Source organism: Dipodomys spectabilis, unplaced genomic scaffold, assembly GCF_019054845.1.
Source record: "Dipodomys spectabilis isolate Male_0828 unplaced genomic scaffold, ASM1905484v1 ptg000046l, whole genome shotgun sequence".
NCBI lineage: Eukaryota > Metazoa > Chordata > Mammalia > Rodentia > Heteromyidae > Dipodomys > Dipodomys spectabilis.
The window spans coordinates 6,973,680-6,987,347 of NW_024870723.1; the positions used below are offsets into that span (position 1 = coordinate 6,973,680).

The following is a 13,668-nucleotide window of genomic DNA, read 5'->3' on the forward strand; positions in this document are numbered from 1 at the left end:
GTAGGAGTACAGACGGCCTGGGGCAGCCCTGGGGTGAGGACACCTCAAAAGAATACAGTCATCACTTTGCAGCCTCAAAGAAGAGCGTCTGCGATGGGGGAGGGGAGGCTGGCATTTCTGTTGGCTCACTTGCTTTTATTAAAAATACTTCTGATGCCTACTATTTTGTAAGCGTGTAGGGCACACATCCAGAGAAGCCCATCTGACTGCGAGATAATTTCAAGGCTGAAGAATATCGTCGGTGCCAGACACCTCCATGAGGCGCTGCGTGAGCTCAACCCTGCTCTCTGAGGCCCCATCTATCCGGGGCGGGGGGAGTCCATGTATATGTATAAGGGAGGCCTTGCTAAACATTCCAAGTAAAAATACTTTAAAAATATTTCAGTACATCTTCAACCAACTACATGTCGGTGGCTGCTTATTCCAGCTGATGAAACGTAGAGGTGTTAGATGATTTGTGTAAGTCGACTGAGGCGATGTGGTTGGGAGATGGTAACTAGACTCAGAGGCTCACAAGATAGCTGGCTGGGATAGCCCAGTGTCTGGTCCATAGGACCCGTGTGTCACAGTGCCAGGACGCAGCAAGATCCTGGTGGAGTCAGTTCAACTTCAGGCCAGAGCTGCAGGCTTGTTTCCTTGTTTCAGTGCCTAATGGGTGCTGTGACTAAGAGGGAGTCCCGGTGGTCAGAGCAGATGAGAAAGGTTGGGGTCTGGCCTGGGGGAGAACGGCCCATTGAGGCAGAGAAGCTGAGCTGTGGGAAGCAAGGGCCTCAGTGGAGGGCTCCCCAGGTGGCTGGCACCCTGGGGTGACAGTGGAGCTGGTAGGGTGATGAATGGCCACAGAGGGACAGGTGTCCGGCCGGAGGGATCCTCATCACTCAGATGTCCTTCCTTGGTCTTGGAACTGTGAGATCAGACACTGCAGGCGGGGGGGGGGGGGGTGGCCAGTGGGAGGTTCTTAGTTGAAAGATGCTTTCAGAGAGTACCGGAGCCTGCCCTGTTCCAAGGCAGGGAGCATCCCTGGGTTCCCAAATCATCAACCCACCAGTGCTTTGTGGGGCCAACTGGAAAGGGAGTGAGAGGGCTGGGACTCTGTCTGGCACCGAGGGGAAGTCAGTTGCCGACTCGTACCCGGCCCCCTCTGGCTGGGCTATGATACAGCCCCTTCTTCCTGCAAAGATACAGCAGGAGCAGATGCCCAGGAAACAAATCCCGAAGAAGCCATGCATGAGAGTTACGTGACCACAGTCACCGCAGCCCAGACTGTGGGGCACAGGGGCAGAGATGGCTCCAAGATCTCCTGGGATTTGTTTCATTTTTTCTATTTTTTGGGGGGAGGAGGGGGCAGGTATCATGATTCACTTGACTTCACAGGTGATCGAAAGTTGCACAACTTGCTAGAGGTCATCTAGCTATCAAGTTATTAAACCCAAGTTCAAAGCCAGGTTTGTCTGAATCCAGAGCCCGTAGCTTTGAGTAAATTGCTGTTTGAATCAAGGCAGTTTTAGGAAGTGGGACACGAGGCTCAGGTATTCAGACATTAAACTTGCTTTCTGAGTAAGGTGTGTGTGTGTGTGTGTGTGTGTGTGTGTGTGTGTGTGTGTGTGTGTGTGTGTGTGTGTGTGTGTGTGTGTGTGTGGTGGGAAATGGTATAGGAGGGTGATTCTCCAATCCATATCCCCTTCCTTTGTGATCATGTTTCCATTGGTTACTGGGAAAGACCATCAGCATTTTTCCTTTTCTTTCTCTTCTTTTGGTTTTTATTGAGACAGGGCCTCACTGTGTAGCCCAGACTGGCCTCAAATCCATAATCTATCTGCTTCAGTCTCCTGAGTTCTGAGATACGGGTATGTGCTACTATGCCTGGCATAGTTTCTCTCTCAAAACAGGAAAACATCTGGCTGAAAAGTGAACAGAGACCCAGCAACCCCCCAGACGTCAGGACTGTGCTAGATGCGCCAGATGCCAGGGGGTGGGCTCAGCGCTCCCTTTGTAGGTGAACTCTGGCTCTCACATCGCTGACACCAGAGATGTCTTTTATTGCCTGATCTCAATGCTGTCCTCATCTCTCTCCTTCAAAATGTGCGATTCTACGCTGGAAGGAGTTGGAGCAACGTTGCCTTGATAAGAAGAAATCGTGAGTGCAATTTACATGAAATCACTGCATCTCCACAGCCAATTTGTTTCCTCATTTGATTCCGGCCCAGGAGAGGACTGCAACACCCCCATTTTGCTGATAACACCCTCATTTAGTTCTGTGTTCTGATGGAAATTCTAGAATTGGAAATTAAAATCCTTAATTTTTTTTAAATGACAATTTTCCTGGCATGCCAGAGAGTGTGAAATACATATTACTAAGTTCCATCGAGCTCCTGAACAGTCTTTGACATTCGAGAGTGCTGCAGACAGGCCTGTTTAGGGAAGGATGAACTCTGGGTACAGATGAGGTGGGGAGAGGAGAGGAATGCGCTGGGGATGGGAGGGCCATGTGTCAGATGCAGGTTATTCTCAAGTCAAGGTTTGTTTTTTTGGGGGGTGGTGAGCTTGTGTGTGCTTATTCCATTATTAATAGCTAATTACAAAAGCTAACCGTGTAAGAGCCAGCCAGGCAGGGACCATGAAGAAAGGTCTCATGAATGATGCTGATTAATGCAATTTTATGCACCTGAGATCCAACAGAATGCAAAACAAACAACCAAAAACATGGCTGTTTTGAGAGGCTGGGCTGACGTTTAGACTTGGTCCTATGTACACTTTTTCCTAGTTTTGAAATTTCTCCTCACTCAATTTTTTTTCTTCTTGTGCTCGTCCTGGGGCTTAAACTCAGGACCTGGCCATTGTCCCTGAGCTTTTTCCCTTTTTCTCAAGACTAGTGCTCTATCACTTGAGCCACTTTTGGCTATTAACTGGAGATAAAGACTTTCTTTTCCAGGCTGGCTTTGAACCACAATCTTCAGATCTCAGCTTCCTGAGTAGCTAGGATTACAGGTGTGAGCCTCCTGCACCTGGCTTCACTCATCTTTTTTTTGGTCAGTCATGGGCCTGGGCGCTGTCCCTCAGCAGTTCAGCTCAAGGTGAGTGCTCTACCCCTTGAGCCACAGCACCACTTCCAGCTTTTTTCTTTTTGCTTATGTGGCATTGAACCCAGGGCCTCATGCATGCAAGGCAAGCGCTCTGCCACTGAGCCACCTTCCCAGCCCCCATCACACATCTTTTTTAAGCACCACTCTCCTCTATTTCAATAGCAAGGTCCCTCTGCTGGTTATCTTCTTGTTCACAATGGTCTCAAGCATCAGGGATCTGGTGAAACTCTTCTCTGGGTACCAGTTTTGCTGGGTACCAGTGAAGAGTTTAAGGCAGAAGAAAGAGTTGATGGGAGGATGCGCAAGCACTTAAGACACAGCTGGTGCTGGGGGAGGGGATGATCCTATCTCACTGGGCTGGCTTTTTTTTTGGGGGGGGGGGAGGTCTGTCATGGAGCTTAGACTCTGGGCCTGGCAGCTATCCCTGAGCTCTTCAGCTGAAGGTTAGTGCTCTACTACTTTAAGCCTTAATACCACTTCCAATTTTCTGGTGATTAATTGGAGATAAGAGTCTTGTGGACTTTCCTGCCTGGGCTGGCTTTGAATCATGATTCTCAGGTCTCAGCCTCCTGAGTAGCTTGGATTACAGGCATGGGCCACCAGTGCCCAGCATGGTTGGCATTTTAAACTGAGCAGTCAGAAGCAGGAAGAAGGACCCCATCACAGAAATTGTGTCTACTTTAAGACATGGCTCTCCCACTCAGATTTCCCTGCTTTGAGGGGATCAAATACTCACTGGGTCCTGGGCAAGATGGCTTTGTACATTGTAGGCCAAATGCAAGGCCCCTGAGGGTACGGAACACACTGCCAGTGCCCTTTCTGGATAACATGGCATTCCCCCTTTCAAGAGCTGTGGGTGGATTCTGTCTATTAACTGACTCTACTCCTCCTCTGTTACTCTCTGCTGGGAGCTCCGGGTATACCCTGGTATGATCATCAACTGCTTGGACTCACATGTGTGACCCAGACCCAGTGGCTATAATGCAAAGGTTTGCACATGAGCTCTGCAGTTAGACCAGTGTTGGTTCAAATCCCAGTGTCCCTGCGACAAGGCTTTGACTCTGCTAATTTTATCTCTTTAAGTCTCAATTCCTCATCTGTCTAATGGTCATAACAATTTTTCTTCTCTCCAATGGTAAATGTCCAGTAAATAGTCTCAATTACACTTTTTTCTTAAGAGGCTAGGATCTGTATGGAATTTATATCTCCTTAGGGCCCAATATTAGATGACATGGTCATTCCTTTTTTGTTGAATGAATGATTGGCCTTTGAGAATGAGACCTATGTTCTACCATTCTTCAATGACTTCTTTTTCTTGTTTTTGGCGGTAGTAAATCAATCAAGGGGCCTCTTGCGTGCTAAGCATGGCTTTACCACTGAGCCATACCCAGCCCCAAAGACTTCTTTCTTGTCAGTCTACATAGCTCTAGGAGACAGGGAAGAGGGGGATGGAGGAAAGAAGGAAGGAAGGAAGGAAGGAAGGAAGGAAGGAAGGAAGGAAGGCAGGAAGGGAGGGAGGGAGGGAGGGAGGGAGGGAGAGAGGGAGGTAGAAAAGAAGGAAGGAAGGAAAGAAGAAGAGAGAAAGGAAAGAAGGAAGGAAGGAAGGAAAGAAGGAAGGACTCACTCTGGTCTTTCTGCTAATGTTTGCCTAAAGTGAGAACCAGAACCCAAGCACAGATTGCTTCCACTGCTCTCCAGGTGCTTCCTGAATGGTCCTCATAAGGCATCTGGGTTCTGATACCCCTTCTCCTTACGAGTCAGGGGTGGGAGGCCAGATTGAAAAAGAGACAAGAACTTGGCCCTGGCTGACACCAGCTCTAGTCGGCAGGGCACCAGTGAGCATGGGCATGGAGAAGGTTCATTCCTGGCTTTCATGTCTGGTTCTCTTCCTAGACCTCCTAGGCCCTGTTATTTCCTCTCTGTAGCAATGGAGGATGAGGAAAGGGCAGGCAGGAGCTTGGACAAGGCACCTCCACCCCAACACACACTGTACTTCTGTCCTCCCTGCAGGCCCTGTGCGGGATGGGCTGACTACTTCACTGGCACATCACGTTTGTACACATTTATGAAGAATAATGTGATGTTTCAGTATGTGTATACATTATGTGGTCATCAAACCAGGGCAATTAGCATATCCATCATCTTAAACAGTTGTCCTGTTCTCAGCTCTGAAGTTCACAGAGCTTTCATGTTAGCTCACCTTCCTGCCACTGCGTCCCCTGTGCCTCCCACTTCACAAGCCCTGTCCCTTCCTCAGTCATTCAGGTGAACCAGTACTTTCTGGTTGGGCCCTAGACTTGGGGACCGCACCTGCAGCCAGTTGGCAGGAGGTCTGAGTTCAAATCTTGCCTTTGTTACTCACTGGAGATGAGACCTGACAAGTCACTTTTGCTCTTGGAACCTCCGGTTCCTCATCTGTAACATGAGATTCTATAACACACCTTGAAGCTCTAGTGCAAGAATTAACAGCCGTATGTATGTGTATGAGGTATCTGACCCACAATTGCTGCTCCACACAGGAGTAGGTGGTAGAGAGCCGGGGCTCATACATGCTAAAAATAAGTAATCATTTCATTTCCTTAGCCTGATCAGTGCCAGTGGAGAGACCCTGGCAGACCCCAGAATTCCTCATCAGAGCTGACATTGGTGTTTGGTCCCTCTGGGCTCTGCCTGCAGGGAGCTGACAATTCAAGAGGCAAACAAAACAGGGAAAGCGACTCAGAATTAACAATGGACCAGATGCTCATGCTAGTTTGAAGCAATAAAACATGATAAATAGCTTCCTGCTGCTACTCCTGATCAATTTCAATATTTAATAATTCCACAGCCCCCACCCCACTCCCTCATCTGGCCCCTCCACGGGCATCCAGCTCACAGAGCAAACACTTCTTGGCTTTCTGAAAGCATCAGCAAAAAGTGACGTCGCCTAATTGTCACATGAGCATGCTGGGTCCTCAAAAATGATCATTAATCTGCCTGCCTGTCCTGCAGACGCTCCATCTCGTGTCTCTGCTGTTGCCAGGGGAGCTGGAGCTGTGGCCGGAGCTGCTAAGTGCAGAGATGCAACTGGAACACTTGCCTTGTTGATCCAATGACTGTGGAGATTGTCTGACTTTTGCTTTTGAATGGAAAAAAAATAGGGCAGAGAGAGCTCTGTGGTCATCTTACTCCAGGACCAATGAGTAGGAGGAAGTGACCTGGAGGGAAAACCCACCTAGGTTGGTGTTTGAATCTGACCTACCAACTACGCCTCTGAGCCTCAGTTTCCTTCTCTGTACCACAATCAGACCTATCTGTGGGAGAATTTCAGGCAATGCAGTACATGTAAAGTGCCTGGCATAGCTGACAACTGGCAGCCAACATCACTACCAAACTGCTTTATCTAACTCAGAAAAAGCAGCCATGATGAGCATCAGTGCCCTACAGGGAGGGGACTCTGTGTCCCAATGTGTGGGCATGGGGCTAGATCTGCTGGGTGTGGCACCAACAGTCAGACAGCCCTGCCCTAGGCATTTCCACCACCGTGTCTACTAATAAGATGAACCAGCTTGCCTGGATTGCCACGATCCCAAACGCTTTAGGACCCAGTGGTGCCGAAGACCTTAAGGCCACTGCAGATGGCGGGCGTCCTGGGGTCATTTTACAGCTGGCACTTTCAAACTGCAGTCAAATGCAACCCGGGTCACTCAACCTCTGACTTCACATCCTGTCCCCCAAATCACAGGAACCAGCTGCTACCTGAGGTGCCTCCCCTCCCCCCGCCCCTCTGGGTATTGCTTGTACAGGGAGGTGGCTGGGAGGGGAGAGCGGCACCAGGAGGCTACGGGTCCACTGTCATTGTATGACCATCACCAACCTGAAGTTTACCCATCTGTGAAACAAGATGCCTGGTGTCTTCCATATTAGGCCATGGCGACACTTAAGGAGAGAATAAGTTTGGAAAAATTTGGTGATCCTGCCATGAGTCATACAAATATCAGCTATTATTATTAGGACTTTTTAACAAAACACCCTTTTGTAAGGAGAAAGTTCAGGAACTCCTCGATCCACAGATATGTTCTAATACAATTCTTCCCCACAGAACACCGATGATCAAGGTCAAATCCTTCAGTGAGCCATTCAAGACCTTCCATCCTCATTCCCACGCCTTCCTGTTCCTTTTGCTCCAGTCCATCTGAGATCGTTGGGGTGGCTTGGGTCCCAGCCCCTCACAGGTGTCCACGTTTAGGCTCAGCTATCCCTATGCCCAAGCAGCCACACCCACCCTGCACGTCAGATGATCCTGAAGGTCCTTCTCCAAGTGGCTCTCCCTGGAAAGGGATGAGGAGCTTTCTGCTGGCTTCCTTCTATTTGCTTCTCTCTATCTCAGCACATCTCTCACTATGCCGATGTCATTTCCCCATGTGGTTCCCACCCCACAGAAAGGTTTTTCCACACCAGAGCCAAGTTCTCTATAGTCTCTCCAACACCTGGCTAGCATGTGCTCAGCAAATGTGTGCTGAGGGAAAGAGTAAATGAGTGAATAGCTGAGTCTCCCCAAGAGAGATGTAGTCAGTCTTAAGCATAGCCAGAGGGTGCTAATGGTGGGGTTAGAAGGTGGCAGGGGTCGTGCCTTGGTAGCAGACAGTAACCTGGAATTTCAGTTCTGCTTAGTTTCTGCAGTGGTGCTCAGAGCAGATCGGATTATCTTCCTTCTTCAGCATCACAGAAGAGTATGCACTCTGCTCCCCCCGCCCCCTCCCCTCCCCTCGGTGCTTCTTGGGGTCACATGAGAACCTGGTGGGGGTGACCAGCAGGTACCTGACTCTCGCTGGTCCAGGGTCACAGAGTTCCACCTCCTGGTGATGTCGATGTAGAGAATGTCCACGGCGGCCATGGACAGGCTGCTGCTACTCAGCTTGCAGTTCCTGCAAAGATAGAGAGGACATTACCACGAGAGGGACAGCCGCCCTGTTCTTTATCTTCCCCGGGGCCTGCTGTGGACTGAATATCTGTCTGCCCCACCCCCAAAATACATAGTGTGAACTCTTCTTCCCCAAGTGAGATTCATTAGGAAGTGGGGACTTTGGGGTGGGTGCGGTAGTCCAGGTCATGTAAGTACAGCCCCACTGGATGGGTTTGGTGACTTTTAGGAAGAGATCTGAAAAAGCTCGTATGCTCTGTCTGCTCTTGGCTGCATGAGGATCCAAGTACAAAATGACCATCAGCAAGCCAAGAGACAAGCCTTCACCAGATCTCTCCTTCTCTAAACTAAGAATTGAATGTTTGTTGTTCTGCCAGTGCTGGGATTTGAACTCAAGGCCAGTAGGGGCCCTTAGCTTTTTCTTCTCAAGGCTGATGTTCTACCATTTGGGCCACAGCTCCACTTGCAGGTTTTTTGGTGATAACTGGAGATAAGTGTCTCATGAACTTTTCTGGCCCGGCTAGCTTTGTAACTTCCTTTCTCAGATCTCAGCCTCCTGAGAAACTGGGATTACAAGTGTGAGCCACCAACGCCTGGCTGTTCTGGCATTTTTTGACACCTGCTCACACGGTCTGAGATGATTTATTTTCGCAGGTTGTGTTTCTTGCTTGGAATTGCTAATGAAGAATAGCAGGGAATGCTGAGAAAAAAAAGCTGAACATATGACCGGGGATTAGATGGTTTGGGTTCCTATAAATTCAGCCATTGGCTTTCTTGGGGGCTAATGCTTCCTAGAGCAAGGCCATCACCACCACAGGCCTTGAACTACAGGTCTCAGTGCTCTGCCACTGAGAAGCACATGGCCTGGGTGGCTGATTCCTTCTCCTTGTCTGTGCAGTGGGTGGGCTTTCATAGCACTGTCACTGTTTCAGAGGGACCCACTCTAGAAGGAAATGAGAACGCCACGTTTCAGAATATACCCCCTTACATGTGTCTCCATCTTCCTACCCATCAGTCCCTGCACACGTGCACGGCCCCTTCTGCTGGCATCCTGGCAGCTGCAGGTGTCAGGTACAGAGGACCCCTGATGACAGTCCCTCACTGAAGCCATCACGGTGGGGCAGAAGCAAGACCCCGGATGCTCACCCGAGGAGGCTCCTGAGGCCGGCTGCAGACAGGCTCTGCATTCCTGTACTTTCCCTGTCTTAATTTTTGTCACCTCAACATTTAACATAAGCTTCAAATCAGCCCTAGGAAACTCACATTTCTGGGGCAGAACAGTATGGCTGAGCCATGCCCCTCTGTGGGGGCTGTGCCAGCCTTATGGTGGGGGAAGTGGGAAGAGGGGGGAGCCCTCGGGAGCCCTCTGTGGGATGCTTTCTTAGAGTCACCTAGAAATGTCAGGAGGAGGCAGGGTGCCTCTGAGCTTCAGCTGCTTCCCTCATTAAGTGCAGGGAGACCAAAGTAAGCAGCTTTTCACTCTGATGTCGGCAATGGTGCTCAATGTCCAACCGCAGAGCAGCTCAGATCGAGTGCCCCCCCCCCCCCCCCCGCTTTCATTTGGTCTGGAAAGGTGGGCGATCTGGATTGAGATCCTGGCTCCCTCACATTCTCTAGCTGCCTGACTGTGGACTGCTTCCTTACCCCATGACTCTACCCATCTTGGGCCTCCATTTTCTAGTCTTTCTATAATATTACCTTTTATTGAGGGAGTGGATGCCTGGTACTTGGTAGACCTAAAGCAATCATTCATTCCCTTCCAGATCCTGCTCTCCCTGTCCCTTTTCCTCTCCTGCAGCCAGAGCCACCTGGGCCCTGCAGGCCACCAAGACAAGCATGCAGTGCATAGCACTGACCCATCTGCAGCCCCAGCTAATGAGAAAATGGTGCTTTGATTTCCCATTTGTCATGATCCCCTGTGGGGACAGCTCCCTTAGGAACCAGACAGGTGGGGTGCTGATTGGCAAGCAGAACTGGGCATCCAGAGGCCCTACCCCAAACCTAGGTACACCCCTAATGATGGGGTGGGAGCATACCCAGCATGGAGCCCAGATAATGCCTGGTGCTTCTCATACTGGCTGGCTTGCCCCCTCCCTTCCTGCTTCCCTCCCTCCCCTTTCTTCCAGTCCAGCCTCATTTCCCAGGCCATCAATTCACATCCTGCTTCCTCCTGGGCTCCGGCTCTATATTTCAATCACAAGTCACCGTGGCAGACTTCAAAGCACATCAATGCACAGTTATTGGAACTCCGTAACAACATGTCAGTGGACGCAGAGTCTTTCACATCACCTGTCACCAAGATGGCTATCTCTATTGGGTTCCACTGGGGATGAGGCTCATGAACAACTTACAGGGCTAATTGCCAGAGCTTCATTAGGAAAAGGCCACGGGTTTTCTCTCATTACAATAGCTGTGTCCTGCAGACTACCTGACTGCCTGAGGGCCTGAGCACTGCCTGGCTGGCTCTGTGGGTTAATGGAACACAAAAAGGTAAACCAAACTGACCACTAGTATGTAGTGACTTTTTGTGACAAGAAGAAAATAGAAGTGTCAAAGCTTTAGCAGGAGCTGTAATTTACCAAAGAGAATTCTCCACTTATCCCCTTTCCAAGGTAACTCATCCTGCCTAGTGATGCCGGCAAACACTGTTGATCGTAACATCTGTTGCCGGGACAGGGGAGGAGGGTCTGTGTTGGCTGTAGGAAGCAGGAAATGCTTTCAAAGAATTTTGATTCTGTAGGCATTTCTTGGGCACCATCTGTCTTGCAGGCCCTTTCTTGCATGAGCTCTCAGAATCTTTATAACTACTTCATGGGGGAGTGTTGCCCAGTCTCATTTCAGTCAATGGAGTACAAAGCTGAGGACTAGCAGAAAGGCTTGGCCCTGGGGCCAGTAGCTCACACCTGTAATCCTAGCTACTCAGAAGGCTGAGATCTGAGGATCGTGATGTGAAGTCAGCTTAGGAAGAAAAGTCCGTGAGCCTCTTATCTCCAGTTAACTAGCAAAAAGGTAGAAGCAAACTGGGAAAGAGCCAGCAAAAGGATGACATTGTCTAAAAAGAAATGTACTCTTTACCTGACATAGATGACTGTAATCCCTCTGCATATCACCTTTATAATCACACACACACACACACACACACACACACACACACACACACACACACACACACTGCCAGAAGCACAGCTGTGGCTCAAATGGTAGTTGGGGAACTGTAAGGAGGCACCCAGTCTACGGGCACTGAAGGAACCCCAGAATCAAGACTCCACGTCTCAGGCCTGGGACCATAGGGCTGAGCCTCTAGTGCACTGTTTTGGGCAGCAGGCTCATGGGAAGACAACCAGAATCCAGTGAAGACACCTTCTCCCAGGACGCCCTGTGATCTCCAATTTTCACCCAGGCTCACACAGAGCCACGAGGCCAACGCTCTGGGATGATTCTTTTTCTGATCCATCCACTCAGTCAATATAAAGTCGCTTTCCCCTCCCCTATGTGCAGTCAGCTGTAGTCTAGGCTCAGTGAGCAGGACAGGGATAATGGGTCTTGGGGTAGCACGCCCAGAGGGTTGATGTGATCTGAGGCAGGGAAGAAAGTCAAAGCCTAGCCACTGCTGGATCATGGAGAACAGGTTTCTCTTTTGTCCCAGGATGCAGTTCTTCAAACAGCTCATGAGTAGAAGGCTAAATTCTTCAGTGGAGAAGAGTCTAAGAAATATGGTACATGAAAAAGCCAGAAAAACTCCTAGGAAAAGGAGAGGTTGGACATGAACTTGGAACACTCCAGCTTGAAATCAAAGGCATGAGTTTGAATCTTGGCTTTGCCATGTGACCTTGAACAAGTCATGGAAGCTCTTTCATTGGTATAGTGAGACCAAGATTATTCACTGGATAATGTTGTTGTTGTTGTTGTTGTTGTTGTTTTGGGTCTGGTCGTGGGGCCTGAACTCTGGGCCTGGGCGCTGTCCCTCAGCTCTTCAGCTCAAGGCTAGCACTCTACCACTTGAGCCACAGCGCCACTTCCGGCTTTTTTCTTTTTTGCTTATGTGGTGCTGAGGAATCGAACCCAGGGCCTCAGGCATGCAAGGCAAGCGCTCTACCACTGAGCCATCTTCCCAGCCCTGTTGTTGTTATTATTATTATCTGATACACTGGGTTTGATCTCAGGAACTCTACCACATATTCAGCCTTTTCTATTATTTTTCTAATAGAGTTCCCCCCGCCCCTTAGGCCAGCCTGGGCTTCCATCTTCCTATTTGTCTTGTCCACATAGCTGGGGTTATAGGCATGCACCATTACACTCAGCCTTTTATTAGTCAAGATGGGGGTCTTACAAACTTTTTGCTTAGGCTGGTGTCAAATCTTGATCCTCTTGAGCTCAGTCTCTTAAGTAGCTAGGGTTACAGGCATGAGCTCTCTTTTCAAGGGTGTTCAGTGTCTAGCACACATGGGAAAGTGGCAGGTGACAGTTTGATCTTTCCTCTGTGATGTAGAATCAGATTGAAAAAATAATTTTTTATCCTTCTATTTGGTTTTTGTTTTTCAGAATTGAAGGTATTTGGGCATATATGATGGGAGAGAATCACAAGTCATTCAAGTTTGCTAGGAACGCAAGTAAAGAAAGATTTGAGGTGATCATTCCCATTTCCTCTTAACAACTGCTGACATCTCATGGGAAATTTAACAACCAACTTCTCCACTCCATAAAGTTCTATTTATAGAATCCCTTTTATATTCACTTTTCTCTGTGCAAAAATAAAGAAGCATTTTTTTTTCCTGGAGAGGTTTCTATAAGGTAAAAACTAACAAATTACCAATATTTATTATAAGCCAAAGACAAAGACATGTCATATCAACATATGGAGAAGGAGGGAGATAAACTCTGATTTAAAATGTGTCCATTAAAAAATTAGCTTCTATTTAGTTATATTGGGGGATTTCATTGTTACATCTCTATGCATTTTCAGAATGAAAATGTATGTATTTCAAAAGGCCCTGGGTACCTTAGGAAGAGAATCCCACAGCCCTGGAAAGGGACTGTCATAGAAGAGGAGATTTTCAAAGTTACTGAGGAGTTAACATCAGAAGGGGAAAGCAATGTTCTAGAATAGAACATTCTAATGTACTGTGTTGCCTCTCAGAGAATAAAATCCCCTACAGCTACCCATAATGAATCATATTAATATCTCCTTATGGTAAAAGGGAGTGGAAAGGCAGAAAGAAAAAGAGAGAGAAGGGGAAAAAAGTTCTCTAATTCAAAAGGACGCCCCAGGGCAGAGGCCATAAGGGTGACGTGCAGGGATTTGAAAGCAGAACAGCGCAGGTAAAATGGAGGTGCAAGGTGCAGGCAGACTGGCTCCCTTGCTTAGGAAGAAAACTGTTGAATCCCGGCTGCTGCCACTGAAGATGTAGCACATGCAAATTAACATCAGGTCCCACGTCTACCTGGCTGGCAGAAAGTGTCCTCTGTGAATTACATGGGATGCCCCCCCAAATTAGTAATCCAATGGAAGAAGAGGAAAAATGCCCTGCTTCGAAGAACGCTGTCAAGCTGAAGAATCAATTAGATCATTTCTACCATCTAAAGAAAGAAAGAAGCCTCCATACTCCTACAATTATTCTAAAATCATTTTTAAAACCAGGGGAAAAAAAGAGGCACTAATTCATGGTAATATGTGCTACTATT

At 48.5% G+C, this 13,668-nt stretch overlaps 1 protein-coding gene across 1 annotated transcript in view; it reads right to left on the reverse strand.

Annotated features, from left to right (window-relative positions):
- Positions 1-13,668, reverse strand: part of Ttll11 (tubulin tyrosine ligase like 11) — a 226,743-nt gene that overhangs the window by 21,470 nt on the left and 191,605 nt on the right. The window contains exon 9 of the mRNA XM_042678654.1: positions 7,884-7,990. Within this exon, the coding sequence (XP_042534588.1) occupies positions 7,884-7,990 (107 nt within the window). The remainder of the gene's footprint in view (positions 1-7,883; positions 7,991-13,668) is intronic.